General features: G+C 41.7%; 1 protein-coding gene across 1 annotated transcript in view; it reads right to left on the bottom strand.

Moving 5' to 3' along the window:
* Nucleotides 1-2,945: 2,945 nt before the first annotated feature.
* LEKR1 (leucine, glutamate and lysine rich 1) overlaps nucleotides 2,946-19,855 on the bottom strand; it is a 177,982-nt gene continuing 161,072 nt past the window's right edge. The window contains exon 13 of the mRNA XM_016425307.2: nucleotides 2,946-9,063. Within this exon, the coding sequence (XP_016280793.1) occupies nucleotides 8,644-9,063 (420 nt within the window). The 3' untranslated portion in view covers nucleotides 2,946-8,643. The remainder of the gene's footprint in view (nucleotides 9,064-19,855) is intronic.

The raw sequence follows: 19,855 nt of genomic DNA, 5'->3' as shown, positions 1-19,855 counted from the left end.
GGATTCATACTCGGGCTTTTTTGACTGACACCAAAGCCAGTACTTTTCCCATTATGCTGGGGCTGCCCTAGATAACTTCTAGGCTCTCTTCCAGGACTCACTTTTCTGTGATTATGAGCTAACCCTCTTTTTCATTTCTGCTGTTGCTGTGTTCTTATAAAGAACACTGGATTTGGACCATGAATGATTGAGTTTGAGTCCTGCCTTTTCCATTTACTAGTCAGTTGCCTCACCAACCCTCCTGAACTCTGGGTTGAATCTGTAAAATGGGGACAAAAGTGAGGAAAGCACATTGTAGATGATAAATCCCTGTACAGAAATTGAATCTTCAGCTGCCTACCTGATAGCAAGTTGGCAGGAGCCAGAATCCCACCACAATTCCTTCTTCAGATTTGCTTAGCTTTCTGATTATTCACCGAAGCACCGTTTTCATTTCTCTAGTGGGTGTACCATGTATTGTCGGGTGCCAGTTACTCGTGTATGTTTTATCCTTCTATAAAACTGCAACCTCTATGAGGCCAGGAAACTCCTTGTAGGTAGCGACTGTTTCATTTCTGTTTCTGTATTCCTGCTCTGGTCAGCCTGTGCCTTCCTTGAACATACTAGCCCATACTTAATAAATGCATGTGAAGAGGTTATGGAAACTTGACAGCAGGAGCTTTGTGAATATTGAATTGAATTGAAGATGGTGGTAGTTAAATGCTCACTTTTGGCCTCAGCTTCTACTTCCCAAATTGTTTCTCTAAGATCACAGAACTCTCACTTGGGGAGTCTTTCACCTGTGTACTCCTGTTAGGGGCTTTTTGTGACTTCCCAGCATGCCACTGTTGGGCTATGAGGACCATTTCTAAAGTGTTTCATCAGTCATTCTAAGAAAGCACAGTGACAGAACTGATGTTCCAGTGAAAATGTAGCTCTAGCAATCTAGTGCTTAGCATCTTCATGGTAATAGAGAACTCCTCAAATTGACCTGATTGCCTAATTAGCATCATGGAAAGAATTTTGGCTTGGAATCAAAAAGACTTGGGTTCAGGTCCTGCCTCTGATAGTGTAGCTGAGTGATCCAGGGCAAATAGCTTAAACTCTCATTGATCTAGGCAACTAAGACTAAATTGTAGAGTGATGACCTGCACTGGTAGAGGGAGCTCCTGATCCAAGAGTTCCCTATATTAACAAAATAACAGATTCATTGCTATCCCCTCTCCCCTAAGGTTAAGCCAAGTTGGTTAATTATATTCACAAACACACAGGCCAATTTTTATCCCCTATCCTCTAAGGTTAAATCAAGTCAAATTGACTCTATCTACGATACAGGTCCATTGCTGTCCCCTAAGGTAGATATGTCTTCATCTGACATCCTGCCTAGATAAGATGGTGGCTTTTGGTGGGGGATAATATGCCCCCACCTGCCAAATCCTTTTGATCTTCCTCATCTGGGTTGTCATCCATTCCCATCCTAATTTTGGCCCTTGCCAGTGTCAGCCTCTCTGGCACTGATATTCTCCTTAGCCCACCTGGTTCAAAGGGTTCGTGCTTGTTCATTTTGTGCTGATTAACTGAGTTTCAATGAACATGGAACCCCCTGGGAAATTGAATTCTTTCAACAACTGCCACAGAGGAAGGAGAAGGGAAGAGTAACTTATCCATTCACCTTCATGAAGCAGCAGAGGGAGTCCATCCATCTTGCTGGTTATTTTTGTGCATCTTAAGACATTGAGATAATTCAGTGGCTTGTCATATAACTATCCAGAAGGCGCATAGGCTTTACAGGATGATCTTTCTGTAACGTTGAGTGACAGAGTTATAGGAAATGGTGAGACTGTCTTGAGAGGCAGTGGGTTCTTCCTACTGGGGGATTCTTCAAGCAGAACTGGACCACCACTTGTTACAGCGTGGATTCCTTTTGTGGATGGATTTGGACCAAAGGGTCACTAAGGGCTAATGCTTCAGTTCCATGTTTGTTACCTGCCTCTTCTCTCGTTGGTGTGAATGTGTTTTATGTGCCCTGCCAAAGACTAGATTTCTGCCTCTGCTTTATCTGTTTCATGGAGAATGGGATCCTGTTGGTCTATGCTGATTAGTTCTCATGAAGTCATTGATGTGCATGATGAGAGGACAGTTTTTGATCAGGCTGATCTTAAAGCAAAATAAGGGTTCCAACCTCACTTGAAACTAGGCAGTTTTAGTGGGGCAGGAACCATTCAGCCTGACAAGACTCTGGACTCATGAACAACTTCCTATTTCCCTTTATCTAATTCTCTTCCCTCCAATCCATCCTATGCACTATTGACCACTGTGTGTTTAAGATCCTTTTCTTGCTCTATAGCATTCAATATTTTCCCACTGGATATTTCATAAGGTTTAAACTCTTTAGTCACCCACCACTCTTTGGGTTACTTGTTCACCTCTGCCCTAATGTCTTCTACTAGCTTCTCCTCTGATTGGTAAGTTCTTCCCTGGAATCACTATTTGAGGAAATACCCATCCATTCTGATCTTGTTCAGTCCATCAGTCTCTATACTTACATGCCAATAGTCTTCTTACTTTTAGAGCTTTCTCATTTGGTGTTAATTCTTCTACCTTCCATTTGAGGTATTACCCACACAAAATACATTCACTCCACACCCAGTTTAGCCCCTGCCTCTCCAAACTACTTTCTGCCTTGCTCCTGTGGTGTACCTTCCCACTTCCACCTTAGTTGTCATGTCTTCTTCCATTAGAATTTAAGTTCAAAGGGCAGGGACTATCTTTTTTTCTGTATTCCCAGGGCGTAGGACTTTGTCTGGTACAAAGTATACACTTGATGTTTTTTCTTTCCTCCCTTCTTTCTACTTCTTCTTCTTCTTCTTCTTCTTCTTCTTCTTCTTCTTCTTATTATTATTATTATTATTATTATTATTATTATTATTATTCTTATTCTTATTATTATTATTCTTTCTTCTTCTTCTTCTTCTTCTTCTTCCTCTTCCTCTTCCTCTTCCTCTTCCTCTTCCTCCTCCTCCTCCTTCTCTCTTCTATTGTCTTCCATGATGCCAACCCACCCTTTCCATCCTGAACTTCTATTACACCAAAGAGTACTAACTGCTCTGCTTTCACTCCATAGTTTAGTTTCCTCTGTCTGGAATGCTCTCCCTCTTCCATCTCTTTCAAAATATTTCAAGGTCATGTTCAAATACCTCACTTTTATGCAGCTATCTCTGATCACTTCAGCTGGAAAGTAATAGTATAGCACCCACCTCTGAATTCTCACAACCCTCCGATGGCCTCTCTACTGGGGTATGTTTCTTTGTTATCTTGTATTATTTGTTTAGCTCTTTCATCCCCATGAGTAGTAAGCTTTTTAAGGGAAGAGGCTGCATGTATTCTTCCATATTGCCTGGCAAAATGCTTGCACATAGTTGGTGATCAATTATTTGTCAAATGGGCAAGAAGCTTCAACTTCAAAGTCACTGGATACAGATAGAACCTATGTCCATTTAAAAATTCTTCAGAGATCATATCTATTATTTATCTTGGGCAACTTGGTTCATCTTGGGGCTTCTCAGTTTTCATTTTGATAGGATTTTGTGAAGGGTGTCCAATGAAATATTATAATCCCTCAGTGGATACAAAGTGCTATCATGTATGAGTGCTAAATGAATTATGGAATTCAGGAATTATGCCTTATTGCAACAGATGCTACAATAAAAAATGCTTTCCTGAGAGGGCCATGACACTATCGGGGAAACTCACTAAATGAAAATTTGAATTTTAAAGTACATAAATATACATATTGAAGATCCTAAAGAAGACAACACATTAGCAACAACTTAAAGATTTCTTTCTATAAGGCTAACATCTTAAAGATGAAAAATGCAACTCTTCAGATACTAGAGACACAACTTTGGGAATATTATTGCATCAGTCATAGTTTCAAGTCATTAATGAGTCCATTTGCAGAGTGCAATGGACATTAGGGTATGCTGGCCCAGGATATCAGGTTCCCATGTTCTGATGAAGGCAGATGCTTTTAGTTGATTAGTTTTTATTGCCTTTATATGTGGAAGAGCATGATGCAGAAGGGCTGGGTCTGGAGTAGGAAAACGTGGATTTGAATCTTGGCTCTGTCCCTTACTAGCTGTGTGACCTTAGGCAAGTTACCTGGTACCCGTGGTCTCCTATTTTCTCATTATCTAGATGAGGGAGTTGGACTAAATGACCTTCCAACTTTAAATCTATGATGCTATGATTTAACAATGTGTGAAGATAGGAGTCACTAGACAGCCCTTAACTGCAACAACTGTGCCACAGTGTTTCCCCTTGAACCAAGATCCTTCTGAATCCTAAGAATGCACTAGTCAGTACTTGGGAGTTTGCTTCATCTGGGTCTTCCCTTAGAGCCAAGAAATTTATCCTGTTTAGAGTCAAGTTGGGGCTGATGGTTTGAAAAGGCTCTCCAGGCAAAGAATGAAAGCGACTTGGCTCAAACCCAAGGGGTGTTTATTCCTTTAGAGGGCTTGTTACTTCCACCCTGGAGTCAAGTACTGAGCATGTTCCCAGGCCTTGGTGATAAGGGGAAGGTTTGCTTTAATGGCTGCGACCCTAGATCTACTTCAGAAAGAGCATGGAGGGAAAGAGATTATTGGCCCATACAAATAACAGAACTTGTGAACCGTCAACCCAAACTAATTCAGATTCTTGCAATACATAAAGACCAAAGGATTTCAGTTGGGTGCTTTCAGCTACTGGGCATTAATTGTTTTGGCAATTTAGGTAGGCATATCAGTTTTATCCCTTAAAGTCACATAAAACTGATAGACTGATGGGTGCACTTAGGTGATAAAGTTTGATAACATTTATACCATAGTCAGAGAACTTTGCTATTTTTATAATTGATAATGACTTTTAAAGACTACAAATGATTCAAAGACTTTTAGAGGCTAATGGAACATTAGCATCTTAATCTTACATAATTTAAAATATTAATGTGATTTCCAGTCAATTCTATCACCAGAAAGGAGAAATTTTAAGTAGTTCTGAGCAAAATATTCAGTGCTCTTATTCAGGAAGTTAAAAATTGCATGAAAGAACCCATTAATTTTCATTTTAAAAAAGGAAAAAATAACCCTAATGCCAGGGAAAATAAAATGGTTTTCCTTTTAGCATTTCAATGGTGAATGCTCAATTCTCTGAACATGTGTAAATTTCCAAAGTGATGCTCTCTTCTCCATACATGCATAAATCTTCCACTGAGGTCACTGGAAAGTTTAGGTCTTTAGGGAGCATGGGTTTAGAGGAATGATGACCTTCTGTGTACATTGGAGGGTTGGATGTGACTAGGGGATTTCCTGACGAGAATATATTTTGTGTTACTGTTTGGTACCAGCAGGTCACTACCTGGGGGAGGGATCTAGGGAAGCCACTAAATTGTTTTTCCTTACTATCCTTTTATCCCTCAGTTTGCTTGTTTAATTTCCATGGCTTTTTTTTCTCCCTTAAACCTTCTCCTTCAAATGATGTAAGTACAGAGCTCAGATAGTGGTGTTCAGATGGTTTATAATTATGAAAACTATATTGTCAATTGTTAATTTTATAGAAATGCCTCTGCAAACATGGGATGAATAGGATGATCTAGCAGGAATTCTGCAGTCTGTTCTGAGGTTGATTTTTATAGCATGTAAACCTCACTTGCTACAAGTTCCTCATAAAGCAAGGGGTTAGCAGCAGTTCCAGTAGAATGTAAGCTCCTTGAGGGTAAGGGTTGTTCCATTTTTGTCTTTGTATTTTCTTGCATATCTAGTACGAATTTCACAAGTGCTCATCGAATTGGATAGAAATGGAATACAGAAGCCAAGATTTGTTGGCAATTCCCTTCTCTGCTTAAAATCAAGTTTCTAACCTATGAAAATTTAAGAGACTCTATCCTCTCCTTTGGGATCCTAGGAACAGAATCAAAATGTAGGTGTCAAGACAAAGCAAAAAGAACTTAGCATACAACATGGGAGTTATTTTCACAGGATAAAGAGATTATCTATATTCTTATGACAATAAGAGTTGAGATTGGGCTAGATTATCATTTCACCTGGTGCCCTCCCTTTCAATGAACAGTTTTAATTTACAGATAGCTCTATAACCCACAATAAAAGGGAAACAAACTGACCAGAAGGCAGGAGAATTGGACTCTCTCTTTGGTTCTGTTGCCTAACTATTTGTATGATTTAGGTGAAGTTTTTGCCTTCTGTGGACTTGAGTTTTCTCATCCAAATGAAGACACAAATTTGTAGATTAGAGATTTACTTGTAAATTTATGGTTGGGAGACCTGAGTTCCAATCCCAACTCTGTTACTTATGATCTTGGCAATTCACTTAATCTGTCTGGGCCCCTAAATCTTTTTTTAAACCCTTACCTTCTGTTTTAGAATACTTTGTATTGGTTCCAAAAGTGGTAAGGGTTAGGCATTAGAGGTTAAATAACGTACCCAAGGTCACATAGGCCAGATTTGAACCCAGGACCTCCTACCTTTAGGCCTGGCTCTCAATCCACTGAGCCATCTAGCTACCCCTGCCTCTAAGCCTGTAAAATAAAGGAGTTGGACTTGAAGGACCTCTATGGTCCTTTTTTCATTCTAAATTCCAGTTTTGCTCCCTAAAGTCAAGTGTATTAGAAGGCCTAAACAGTTCCTGCCAGCTAAAATTCTAAAACTCTTAGTTTAGGCCAAATGTCATTGGAATGAAAACCACTCTCTGTAAAATAAAGATTTCTAAGCACTAGCCAATGACTAGCATCTTAAATATATTCCACCCTCCTAAAAACAGACTCTAGTAGGACAAATTTGAACAGTTCCCTGGAATTCGTTACAATATTACCCCGTTATGTAGCAATAGTGTTTATAGCATTTCTTCTTGGAATGCCAAGAATGAAGCACATTGAAGGATGTATGGATGTGTTTGGGGGTCACTATTTGTTATACTCAAGGACAAAAGAATACCCTGCTCTCAGGGGGTTCTCTGTACCTTGTGTAGAAATTAGTCCTGTGGCTCTGTTAGCAAAAGTCTCTAAGACTGAGAGAATGGAGATGGTGGCCATTTGCTTGAGCCATTCCTTCATTCTTTTTTTTTTTAAATAACCCTCACCTTCCATCTTGGAATCAATACTGTATATTGGTTCCAAGGCAGAAGAGCAGTAAGGGCTAGGCAATGGGTGTCAAGTGACTTGCCCAGGGTCACACAGCTGAGAAGTGTCTGAGGCCAGATTTGAACTCAGGACCTCCCATCTCTGGGCCTGACTCTCAACCCACTGAGCTACCCAGCTGCCCCTCATTCCTTCATTCTTGTACAGGGTAGGATTCAAGGCACCTTTACTCATCAATAACAAGGGCAAATACCATAGGCAGGTATAAGAGCATGGAAATGATTTATTACAGATCTGTTAATATCATTCCAGCCTAGGGCCTTGAAGGCTAGAACTTCTTGATGTCGTAGCTAATGAAAGATTTAAAGGGAAATTTTATTGGAAGATGGATTCTTCTTGGAGGAGAGAAGAAGAGAAAGATGAGAATTAAAAAACGACCAGAGCAGAGGGTGATAAGAAAGTGTTGAAGCGTACCTAGAATCTGGCCATTTTAAGCAGGGCTAAAATCTTTGGCCTTGTTTCTGTTGATACTAATCCAGCCTGAGAACAGTAAAAGGAACTGCCAGGAGTCAGAAGACAAGGCTACTGCCTGCCCCTCTCACTTTCTTTCTAAACCCCTTTGGCTGTCTTGAGTGAAATCCTCTCTCACAATTGTTTGAGAATTGAAGCTTAAACATAAACAACTCTGAGTACAAAATCGCATTTACTGAAAACTACCTATAAAAAATGTTTTGCCTATGAAAATCAACGTCATTATTTTCTTGTGTTCGAGGTCTCGCTCTTTCTCTGCAGACTTGTCAGCCTGGTTCACACAGATGCCCAGCTCCCTAGCTGCTACTTACTTTTCTTGCTTGGCTTGAACAGAAAAACATCAACACCTAGGCGATGGCGATGGCGGCTTTCCATGTACATCCCTAAGGGCTTAAGGCACAGAGAGGAGGCACACTTGTGACAGTGATGATCGTGAACTCCGAAAATACTTCAAGTAAAATTCTTGGCAATTATCTCTAGAAGGCTAACGGGCTTTCCTTCCCTCCACGAGTGATCATTCAATTATTAGGATACTCTTCACAACTAGGAAGCACTACCTTTCTCATTTGGGGGGTAGAGATCTACCTCCGTGAATTACAAGAGATAGAAAAGATTCGATAGGGGGAAAATTTCTGCTGTGATCTCTAAACTTGTATCTGCTGGGGTCAAGTGGTCTGTTGGGCGGCCCACTACTTGATTTCCTGTGCAGCTTTTGAATTTAGCTCTCAGGCTCTTGGAAAACGTGACTACTTTATTACACACTGATTAATAATTTTTAAATGGAGCAGCAGGCTTTCAAAGCCTGAAAATCTCTGAAAATCTGGCCCTTCACAAAGACACAGATGCTGACTGCCCCTCTCAACTTCTATGTCCCTTTGATATCTTGGGCTGATCTTGTCTCATAATTGCTTGAGAATTTAAGTTTAAACCTAAACAACGCTAACTCCTTCAAGCGAAGGGACCACTCCGATACTTGACATCGAACTTTATACATGGACCAGCTAATCCCAGCCAGGTCGATGCTGACTCAGCCTACTCTTCAGTATCCCAGCTATCCTGTGCCGTGTTTCATTTACTGAAGATGCCTTTCCCTTGGGAGGTTTGGGGATGGGTAAGATCCCATTGCTACCACCTGGGCCCTGATTCGAGTATGAGGAATTAGGTGATGACTTGGGGATGTAATGCAGGACGGGGATTCTGGCTCCTTTTCCTGGGGCTGTGCTCATCAGACTTCTTTCTCCATTACTGACCACCAGAGCCGAGGAGGTTAGGTTGCCCTGACTGAGAGAACTCCGGGATAATGGGAAATTCCCATCGAGCTTCTTGAGTTCCAGGAGTTGTTCTCTAGCCTGGCAAAGAGCTTCAGTCAGTTCAAAGCGTTCTTCACACTCCCTCCGCACTGTTTCCTGAAGAAAAGTGTTCTGAAATGGGAAAAAAAGAGCCTGTTGTAAATGGCGGAGCACACACAAAGGGCTGGCTATTTGGTAACATCTCTGGAGAGACAACTGGGCAACCAGAGATCTGGGATTCTCTTGTCGGTGACTTCCTCTGTCATCCCACATGAATAACATAGGCTCATGGGATGGGAAAGTTGGAAACCACCGAGTCCAGCTCCCTCCTTCCACTGAGGACAAAGGAAAGGTCCAGAGGAGTCAGGTCAAGCCATCAGGCTTTGATTAAGTTCCCACTGTGTGCCAGACACTGCACTAAGTATCCAAAGAGTCTCCCCACGATGTCAGTGTGAGACGTAGGACTGATCTCCATCAGGCTTGTGTTCTTTGAAGCCCTTGCAGCTCCATATCTCTGGCATAGTGCTTCATCTTGTTCATGGGGATGTGACCAAGCTATGATAGATGTGTAATGCAACACAAGAAAAGTACGCATACATACACATATAAAATATATATGTATGGAGCCATATATGTATAACACACACACATATGCTGTTGTTTATCAGTAGAATTAGCTCCCTGTGATCCCATTTGGGATTTTCTTGGCAGAGATATTTCAATGATTTGCCATTTTTTTCTTGAGCTCATCTTACAGATGAGGAAACTGAGGCAGAGCTAAGTAATTTGCCCAGGGTCATACAGCAAGGTAAATATCTGAGATCAAATTTGAACAAAGGTGAGTCTTCTTGACTTCAGCCTGGGGTTCTAACCACCATGCCACCTAACTGCCTATAGATTTATATCGATAGATAAAATTTTAACCATTCTGAGACAATCTTGTCTACTGGAATTGGTTTAAAGCTGTGAAAAGTTAATACTAGCCTGTACCCTTTTCTTTGGTACCCCCAGACAAACTTTGGATTTTAAAAGGGGTGAATTTTGATATTAAGTTTAAAGTCTCCCTTTGATTGAATTAGGTTACAACTTGCCCCACTCGCTGATTGAATTAGGATAGTAGAAGTAGAGAGGAAAGGACACGTGCACTCCAAAGCCATTCTAAAGGTCTCCTGACTCCGGGCTGCCCAAAGACCCTTGTTCCTCACCCCTCGTGATTCCCCGGCATCCTGAAGGCCTGCCTCTTGCCCAGACTGAGGTTGGAGCCCTCTGACTGGAGGGGCTTTAGAAAGGGATGCTACTAAGAGCATAAAGTTGAGCCATGAGAGGATGCAAGGACTTTTTCCAGGGAATCCAGAGAGAGAGGGTGTGTGTGTAAGCCTGGCTCTTGGAGGGGGCTTGCTAAGGGAACAGCCAGCTGCTTTTTAGTATTTAATAAATGGTTATCAATTAAGATACAGTCTCCAGAGAATTTGAATCCTAACAAGGCCAGTGATGAGAAGGGTTCTGGTTATCAATAGTACTTCAGTCTACAAAATGCTTTCACACAGATTCCCTGTCATTTAATCCTCGTGACAAGTAGATGAGGCATCCCTATCCCCATTTGACAAATGAACATGGTAATCCTCAGGGACCATAAGCTTCAGTAACTCATCCACTTGTCATATGACTAGTAAGTGACAGATCAGGAACTTAAATCCAGGTCATACAAACCATTTTTCTTCCCTAGACCTCACTTACCTCATCTGTAAAATGAGAAGGTTGGCCTACGTGGTTCCCAAGATTGTTTCTAGGTTCTATATTTATGATCCATGCATGCAAAATGAAAATGGTCATTTTATGTAATTCAACTAGTTTAAAAAAAAACGAATTCTAGTCAACTAATTTATGTCTGTAAATATATCCAAGTCATTATAAAGCTTTAGATTCTAAACAGAAAAAAAATCTTCCCTTCAGTTTTGATCTAATTAAATCTAAGGGCAATTGTTGCTGTCAGCTGAGCTGAACATAAAGGAAAGAATCATGATAAGCTGATCCTCCAAGTGTTTAAGATGCCTGTAATTGTGGTTCATGAGTAATTACAGGCCTGGAGAAGCACTAACAAGGGCCCTGATTGTCAAATTGGGAAGAGAGGAAATTCTTCAAAAGATCTACTAGTGAGATTGACTCTGATTTCTGACAAAGTTCTAGGTGATTCTCTAGTGAAGTAGTGATCCCAGAAACCCATAATGGTTCCATCAAGAAATCCTGCTAGATAACATTTCCCCTTCCCCCCTTTATTTGAATAAGGTTACTAGACTGGTATGTTAGAGGAATGTTGTGGATAGAGTTAATGGAGCAATTAATAAAGTCTTTCATGTGATTCTAGTGGAAAAGCTGGAGTCAAACTAGGAAAGTATCATTAAATGGATTTGGAAATGGTTGAATGACTGAATTCAGAAAGCAGTAATTAATGGTTCAGTGTCAACTTGGAAAGAAATTTCTAGAGAAGGGTCTTGGGCATCTATCCTTGGCCCGGCACTGTTCAGCATTTTTATAAGTGACGTAGATGAAGGCAGAGATGGGATTCTCATGCTTTCACGAACTGTCTCAAGTCGCTCTACACTCCAGTCCACCCTACACTGTGACAATGTCATCCCTTATTAATGAACTCCCATGGCTTCTTCTCATCTATGGGTTCAAATCTAAAATCTTCTGGATTTTAAAGTCCTTCATAAGTTGGCCCCTTTCTACCTCTCCAGGCTTCTCACACCATAGTCCCCCATCACGTAATTTGTGACCCAGTGACACTGGCCTCCTTAAAGTTCCTTCTTCAAGACATTCCATCTCTTGACTCAGGGCATTTTCACGGATGCCCCTCAGACCTGGCATGCTCTCTTGGCTTCCTGGCTTCCTTGAGGCCTCAGCTAAAATCCCACCTTCTTCAAGAAGCTTGTCCAGAGCCCTTTATACGAGTTGTCTTCCCTCTGAGATTAGCTCTGCCTTGTCCTGCCTATATCTCATGTGTACAGTTGCGGGCATGTTGTCATGCCATAGACTATGATCTCCAGGGAGAGTCTTCTGCCTCCCTTTGTATTCCTAGCACTTAGTACAGTGCCAGGCACACAGATGGTTCTTAAATCAATGCTTGTTGACTTGATAACAATGGTACAGACGACGCACTGCTCGGAGAGAGAGCCAATGTACAGGATGACAAAAGTCAAGGTGAAAAATAATCTCTCGAGCAGTAGGCTAATAATGATGACTTTTCAAAGGAAGAAAAGTGAACGATTACACTGGCATACAAAAAATCATATTGCACGAGGGAGATGTGGCTAAACAACAGTTTAGATGAAAAAGATCTCGGGGTTTTAGTAGGCTGAATTCACTTTGAATTAACTGAGTAATATAGCAGATGAAAAAAGCATAGTAACAGAAGCAGAGTCCAGAGAGAGAGGGTAATGAGGGGCCCGTTCTACTCTGCCCTAGTCAACTGCTTCGGAGATACTGTATTACTTTCTGGGTACCACACATTAAGAAAGCTGTTAATAAAATCCAGGAGAAGGCTGTCAGAGTAATGCTGCCTGCAAGGTGAGGGATCATCCAGATGTCATTTCAAAGGAAACTGGAAGATGGGGATGCCCAGGCCTCACTTTCCCTCATCTGTAAAATGGAGGTATTGGACTAAATGACTCTGAAATTCCCTTCCAACTCTAGAGATCCTATTCCATGATTAATTGGATTCATTTGGCCCCTTCCTCCATGGGGACCTTCTGGGTGATGGACTTTCTTTGTTCCCCCAACAGAGAAGACTTCAGTGCCATTAGAAAAGAAGCCAAGAGACTGAGCAGACAATTGATTTGTTCCAGTCGGTCCTAGTGGGTGACCGTCTCTGGGGAGCTTTGAGGGAAGATTGGATGACTACCTCTCAGCAGTGCTGATGGGAGGATTATTGTTTTGAGACTTGGACTCCAGCTTCTGAGAACCTTCTAACTGAGCCTCTAAGCTTTGTCAACTGACTGCCTCCCTTCCTTCTCAACCCCTGAAGCCCTTGTAAAAAAAATGCTTGAATTTAATATTTTTAAACAGATAAACATATGAGATAACATTTACTTTGCTTCCTGTCACATTGCAGCAATAAGAAACATTCTAAAATACTCAGATGATTCTGCCCAAGTTTTCTCAAATATAATACGATGATCTTCCTCTGAAAAGAAAGTATCTCATTTTGGTTTTTGTTTACTATTTAGGTCCGTTGGTAAAGGGTGATCATAATATCTAGGAAGTCTTGGCTCTAATACTTAATATGATCAGATTGAAAGGACAAAGTACACCAGAGATGCCAATTCCCTTGAGGAAATTCATTTCATTTTAACATGCAAAGAAAACGTGATGATCGCTAACAGTGAGGTGAGTGGCAAAAATGATAAGTGCATTGATCTCGTAGAATGAAATGATGGGTAATGTATTGGTAGGAGTTCTAATGACAGAAAAAGTCAAATTCATTCAACTGACAACAATTCAAATAATAGAACTAGTTAGAAATGCATGCAAAGGGTTGAAATTATTCCAGGCCAGTAACATTTATGGGAGGCTAAGCTGAAAGGGTTAAGAGAATCCCAAGTTCTCTCTATGCAAACCTATAGCAAACAAGATGGACCTTGGCCGCCAATGGCACTCTGGGTCAAACTTGGATGTCCTCAGCATAAGGCCCACTGCTCTGTGACTCATTTCTTAGAGTGATTAGTTTTCAGGGCAAAAAAGAGTTGACTATCTTCTATTCTTTCTTTGAAAGAGGAGTTCCTGCTGAAATGAAAATTCAAGGGCTGAAAGGTTGGAAATCTCCGTTCTATTCCTTTCTCTGTGTTGGTGCAAAAGCAAATGAGGATCTCTTTAAGAGAGTTCTCTGTCTTCATTTCTTCTTCAGGAAATTGGAGCCTGTGACTCAGTTGTGCCTAACAGGAAGAATGGAGGGTTATAGTTCATCCTGTCTTGAAAAGCAATAGGAAGAGGGAAATCTTTGTAAACTCAAACTAATGAGAACTGAGAGATGGAGCTGAGCTTGGCAATGGGGTCATGAGGACTTCAGATTATATACCCGTCAGTGGTATCAGCCCATGACCAGTAGAATCCACTAAACATTTGTTCATCTTCATGGGCAAGAAGATAGTCTCGCTTTAAAATCTGCTACAGTCATTGAGAAAAGTGTGATGTTTTTACTTGAATGACGCAGGCAGAACAGAAGAAGCCAGCCTCTGTTCGATATAGCTTCTACAACGAACAGTTTACAAAATGTGAAAATGGCAGCAGATGTCAAATTCTTCTGTGCATTTGAGGTCTGAAGAAACCAAGAGCAACCTGTGCTGAGTTTGGGTTAGTCAAAGAAGGTCAGTAGACCTCATCTAAACAAGCTAGAAGATCCAAAGAGAAACATTAAATTCATTTCTAACATTACACACTTGGGCAATTTGGAAACACGAATGCTTGTCATGATGGCGACATTTGGTATTCTTCAAAGAATACCTTGTTGTTGTTGTTCTAAACCCATGATTGTATTACTAGGGCGAAGTGCGCTCACTCATGGCAATTAGTTACTGTTCTGCAACAGCTTGGGATGGAATCAGGTCAAGTCACTTGACTTTGGTTCTGTCATTAGCACATGTCCAAAGAAGGAATTGCACTTGGGTCTTCCTGCCTGCAAAGCCAGCCTGCTAGCCACTAGATTTCTCTGCTTCTCAAGATCCATCTCGGTCTGGTACTGGGGTTCTTAGTGTGGGGTCCATTAAAAAATGACAAGAACACATTTTGATCACTATTATTTCAATATAATTGGTTTCCTCTGTAATCCTGCGGATTTTATACATTTATAAACATGATTCTGAGAAAGAATCTATAGATATCATCAGCTTTCCAAAGGGGTACAAGATGTAAACAAAAAGAACATTTGGGAAATATTTGCAACCAGTAAACTGAATTTTAATTTCTTGGGCATTAAATAATTTTTTTTTCAAAAGAGATTCCTTGTAGCCCAATACTCTAGAATTACTTAAAAAAAAACCCTAGCCTTCTGTCTTAGAATCAATACTATTGGTATTGGTATTCCAAAACAGAAGACTGGTAAGGCTTGGTTGGCAATTGGAGTTAAGTGATTTGCCAGGGTCACACAGCTAGGAAGTATCTGGAGTCACATTTGAACCCTGGACTTCCTGTTTGTAGTCCTAGTTCTCAATCCACTAAGCCACCTAGGTGCCCCCTAGAATCATTTTTTAAACCTTACTTTCCCTCTTAGAATCAATACCATGGGGGGCAGCTGGGTAACTCAGTGGATTGAGAGCCAGACCTAGAGACAGGAGGTCCTAGGTTCAAATCTGGCCTCAGATATTTCCCAGCTGTGTGACCCTGGGCAAGTCACTTAATTCCCATTTCCTTAAAAAAAAAGAAAGAAAAGAATAGATATTGATATCTATTAAAAGAATAAAGAATAAATTAAAATAAAAAGAATAAGGTATTGGTTCCAAGGTAAGGGCTAGACAATGGGGGTTAAGTGGTTTCCCCAGAATCACAAAGCTAGGAAGTATCTGGATCCAGATTTGAACTCAGGACTTTCTAGGAGTCTGTAGGCCTGTCTCTCGATCCACTGAGCCATCTAGTTGCCCCTAGAATTACTTTTAACCTATAAACCTAGTTGGAAGGTAGTTCCTGCTTTTGAAGGCTCCCTGTATCTTCTGACTGCTTTGGAAAGAACTGGGTCTGCATCTATGTTTAAAATGAGAACCACATTGGATACCTTTAAATGTAACTCAATTTCACCCCAAACAGAAAGGTTATAAAAATTATATAGAAGGGAAAATAGATAAATGTCAAAAGGAAAATAAAGGATTTTTCCATCTGTCCAAGGTTTTTTTATATATTAAAAAATGGCCAACTTTCCAGATTCACTGTAGATGAGTTGTTTTTTTTCAATTCGGAGTTATTTTCAATTCAAAAAAAATGAGGTGAGAAAAGAGAAATAACTTGCTGAGCAACTTTATCATTCTGAAGGTGAGAATCTCATTTGAGTCAGGAAGCATCTGCAGTCAGCAAACTTGGAGGGCTAAGCCAGGAAAGAAATCCTGTCATTTCTGAGCCTTGGGGCAAAGGATTAGTTCTAGCTCTGTGGAGTCTTGGAATCAGAATGGTCCTCTGGACTCAAGTGGAGAACTCTCAGTTCTCTCCTCGTCTCTGTCACTGACAGGCACCGAGAAACCCTGTGAACAGCCTTCTTCCATAAGACAGGCATCATAAAAACCTGCCTTTGCCAAATAGAAGGGTTCTAAGGAGAAAATTCACCAAAGCCTTGTAGATGAAATGTGTGTGTGTGTGTGTGTGTGTGTGTGTGTGTGTGTGTGTGTGTGTGTGTGTGTGTGTATTCTCCATGTAAGCATCCCAACAGTTCAGAGGGAAGTTCAGTCTTGAGGGAAGCACATCCAGGCTGATTCCACTCTAACGTTCTGTAGCCAGGATCATTCAGAGTCCCCTGGATCATTCCTGGAAGAAGGGGTTCACCTGAGAGGCCACGATGACTTAAAAAATACTTTCCAGGTAACTGGAGAGTTGGAAATGTGGGCAGTGTAGAAGGTACCAGGGAGAGTGGATTCTCCAGAAAAGTTTGAGGCTTCATTTAGGAAATGGATTTTAGAGGGGATGCTTTTGAGCACCATCAATTGAACCCTTAGCTGCTATATTAGAGAGTGAGTGACCTAAGTCAGTGTTTTAAAAAATCCTATAGGATTATGGAGCTTGTTTTACAGATGAAGACATGGAGGCCCAGAGAAATAAAATTTCTTTCCCAAGGTCACCCAGGTGGTGAGTGGGAGTGGCATAATTTGAACCCAAATCCTTTGACATCATCCACAGCACTTCATCCACAATACTGATTCACCCCACTTATCTACTTGGTCAGGCTGATCATTACCTCACCATAGTTCTCCTATATATGATGGAAAAGCAACAAGAACCATGATTGAGGATCAAAGGAAAGCCTGAAGTAAGGCCAAGCCCCCAGGAGGAAGAACTCTTGGGGAGTGAGGCTGGATTCCCATGCTTAGCAAGATCCTGGGCTCTGTTTGTGGGTCCCAGACCCAAGGCCGAATGAGAAAACAGAAACTGGAGACTCATGAAGGTCCAGAGGCCATTTTGTTAATGGTGTGAGCTCCTCGTGGTGTTCCATGAGCAAGAAACTGTGAATGTGAGCTACGACTGCCCAGGATGGTCAGTCAGTGCCCTCCTCCCCTCTCCCTTCTGGGGGAGCTTGCTAAGGACCACATGAGATCCTTTATGGAAAGCAAGGGCAGATCTCCAATCCCATGGCCATGCCCGCCATCATTATACAGGAAGTCATTTTAGCATGAACAACACTTCAGTAATATAATCATGGTCAGGCTGCACCGTTAATTTAGCATTAAAGAAGAAGAGTTCGCACGGCTGACTTGAATTAGCTTTATTTTAATGCATCCTGTCTCCTCATTTTGCTAGTTCCCCCATATTTATACTCAACATTTGTTTTCCCTGGCAGAGTAGATGGTGCCACATTTGATGTCAGGAAGACCTGAGTTCAAATCCTGAAATCAGACATTTACTACTGGTCTTATCCTGAATCAGTCACTTATATTGGGGCTCAGTTTTCTCATCTGTAAAATGGGGGAAACAATAGCATCTCTTTATGGGTCTGCTGAGAGGCTCGATTGAGACCATACTATCTAAAGTGCTTTGCAAACTTTAAAATGCCATATGTCAATTAAGCTAATATTTATTAGGTGACGAACAGTGCTAGGCACTGGGGATGCCATGACAAAAGTAAAAAACAACCCCCTCTCCTTGGACCAAATCCCTGCCCTCAAGGTGCTAACATTCTATTATTTGTGTCCTACAGACCTTGACACCCTGAAAACACAAAGATCCTTCATTTCCTGCTGCTCTAGTTCCAGGGCCCCCCCTTTCCTTCCACTCCTCCCCTCCCAGTCAGATGCTCTAGACCAAGGATGCCCACCCTCTGCAAATCAACTCCATTCAAAGATTTCTTGGGGAAGCTGCTCCATACTCACTCCCTTGCTTTTTTCAAGACAATCTCAAAACCACACAGCTCCAGCCTGCAGTGATTATGTTGCAGAAATTTCCCTCTTTTCCTTTCAGGAATCAATTTTCCATTTTTTCCTACCCATTGTAACAGGAGGATTTGCCAAGGAAGTCTGTCACTAAAGCAGGCACGGTATGCCCTCCCAGGGTCCTTCTCGATGGGTGGGGGAGGCTGTTTCCCCACAATCAAGATAAGGGACCTTTTCTCCCCATGATGTCCTGTTCCCTTAATGAACAAACAGTCCTTGACTCCAAACACCTTCGAGCCAACATTTGGAGCCAACTAGATGCTTTTTGCTCTTCTGTGCTAACCAGACATCTCCAAATTTAAGGTACTTTCATTTTATTTTTTCTCACATTTTAAAGAGAATTCTGAGGCTTGAATTCTCTCCTTCCCTCCTCCTGCCACCGCACTGAGTGTGTAAACAACCTCATATAGATTTTACACATGTAATCATGTAAGACATTAGAACACTGCATTCCTGGGTGCTTTCCACTTTGTGCTCATCTGTAGAAGCAGAGCATGGGATTAGGAAATAGATGGAGCTCAGTGGTCCAGGATTTCTCTGCGAGGGCCTCCCTCCTCTCCAGCCTGGGCTTCTCTTCTTCCTCCTTCTCATCTATGGGATGTGGCAATCTTTGGCTGGCCACTTCCAGACATCCACATTTCTGCTCTCTCAGGGACTTAGCCTTCCCAAGGTCCAGGGTTCTTCAGTCCTCCTTTTCTGCTTCCCATTTGCTAAGATCCCATCACAGGCTCCTCCTCTGGAGCCATAACCCTGCACTCATTTTCCTTTCTTCTTGGCCAAGAGCTTTCAGGGGTTCTTTGCTAGGATTTACTCCTATGTCTTCTCCATTAAGCCTTTCTTCAGGTAAGGACTGCAGCCCCTGCCCCAAAATGATCTTAAAAGCCTTGAACCTTCCATAGAGCATTTCTGCTCTGCCTTCTTTCTGCCATTTCCTGTAACCTCAAAAACAATTTTAATATTCCTTTTCTCCACTTTATGGAGTCCTCTTGAAGGATCACAAGCTTCTGTTGCTTGCACATAACTTCCCTCTTTTCCTTTTCCCCCCAAGTCCTTTACCTTCCCCATTGGCTCTCCTTCAGGGCTTTCTTGGCTAATTAGTCTTTATTTTCAAGTCTTCTCTTTTATCTCTTACTTAGTTACTTTTAATCTTTACCTTCTCTCTTAGAATCAATAATAAGTATTGATTCCAAGGCAGAAGAGCAGTAATGGGGCAATGGGGGTGGGTGGGTAAATTACTTGCTCAGAGTCATCCAGCTAGGAAGGGTATGAGGTCAGATTTGAACCCAGGACCTCCTATTTCCAGGCTTGGTCCTCTATCCACTGAGCCACCTCACTGCCCCTAGAGTCTTCTCTTGACCATTTTTTCACCCCCAGTAGATGAAACCATTTGTACCTCTTCTCCAGGGACTGAGTGTAACTTCTTGTACACATCATGGGGCTCAGAGAGAGTCTCCACTTGGGACTCCACATAATTCACGGGAGGCACAGCAAAGGGCTTGCCGTTAGGAAGTTAAGGGTTCAAACACTGCCTCTCCATGACTCTAGGCAAGTCATATAAGCTAAACTGCCTTAGCATTGACATTCTCAGCTGTAGCATACTGAAAAGAACACTCCCCTCTCCTGCCCACACCTGGCTGAATGGCTAGGAGAACCCAATGGATGGTCTATGCCAGGCCATTTTCGATAGGATGGGTCTAAGCTGTAGGGGATTCCCCACTAAGGGTAAGCCACCTTCTTGGCACCTTGGCTGCCTGGAGTGTAGAGAGGCAGTGACTTGCCCAGGGTCACACAGCCAGGGTGGGACA

The sequence above is a fragment of the Monodelphis domestica genome, chromosome 8, assembly GCF_027887165.1.
Source record: "Monodelphis domestica isolate mMonDom1 chromosome 8, mMonDom1.pri, whole genome shotgun sequence".
NCBI classification, from domain to species: domain Eukaryota; kingdom Metazoa; phylum Chordata; class Mammalia; order Didelphimorphia; family Didelphidae; genus Monodelphis; species Monodelphis domestica.
This window is presented reverse-complemented; position numbering and strand designations above follow the sequence as displayed.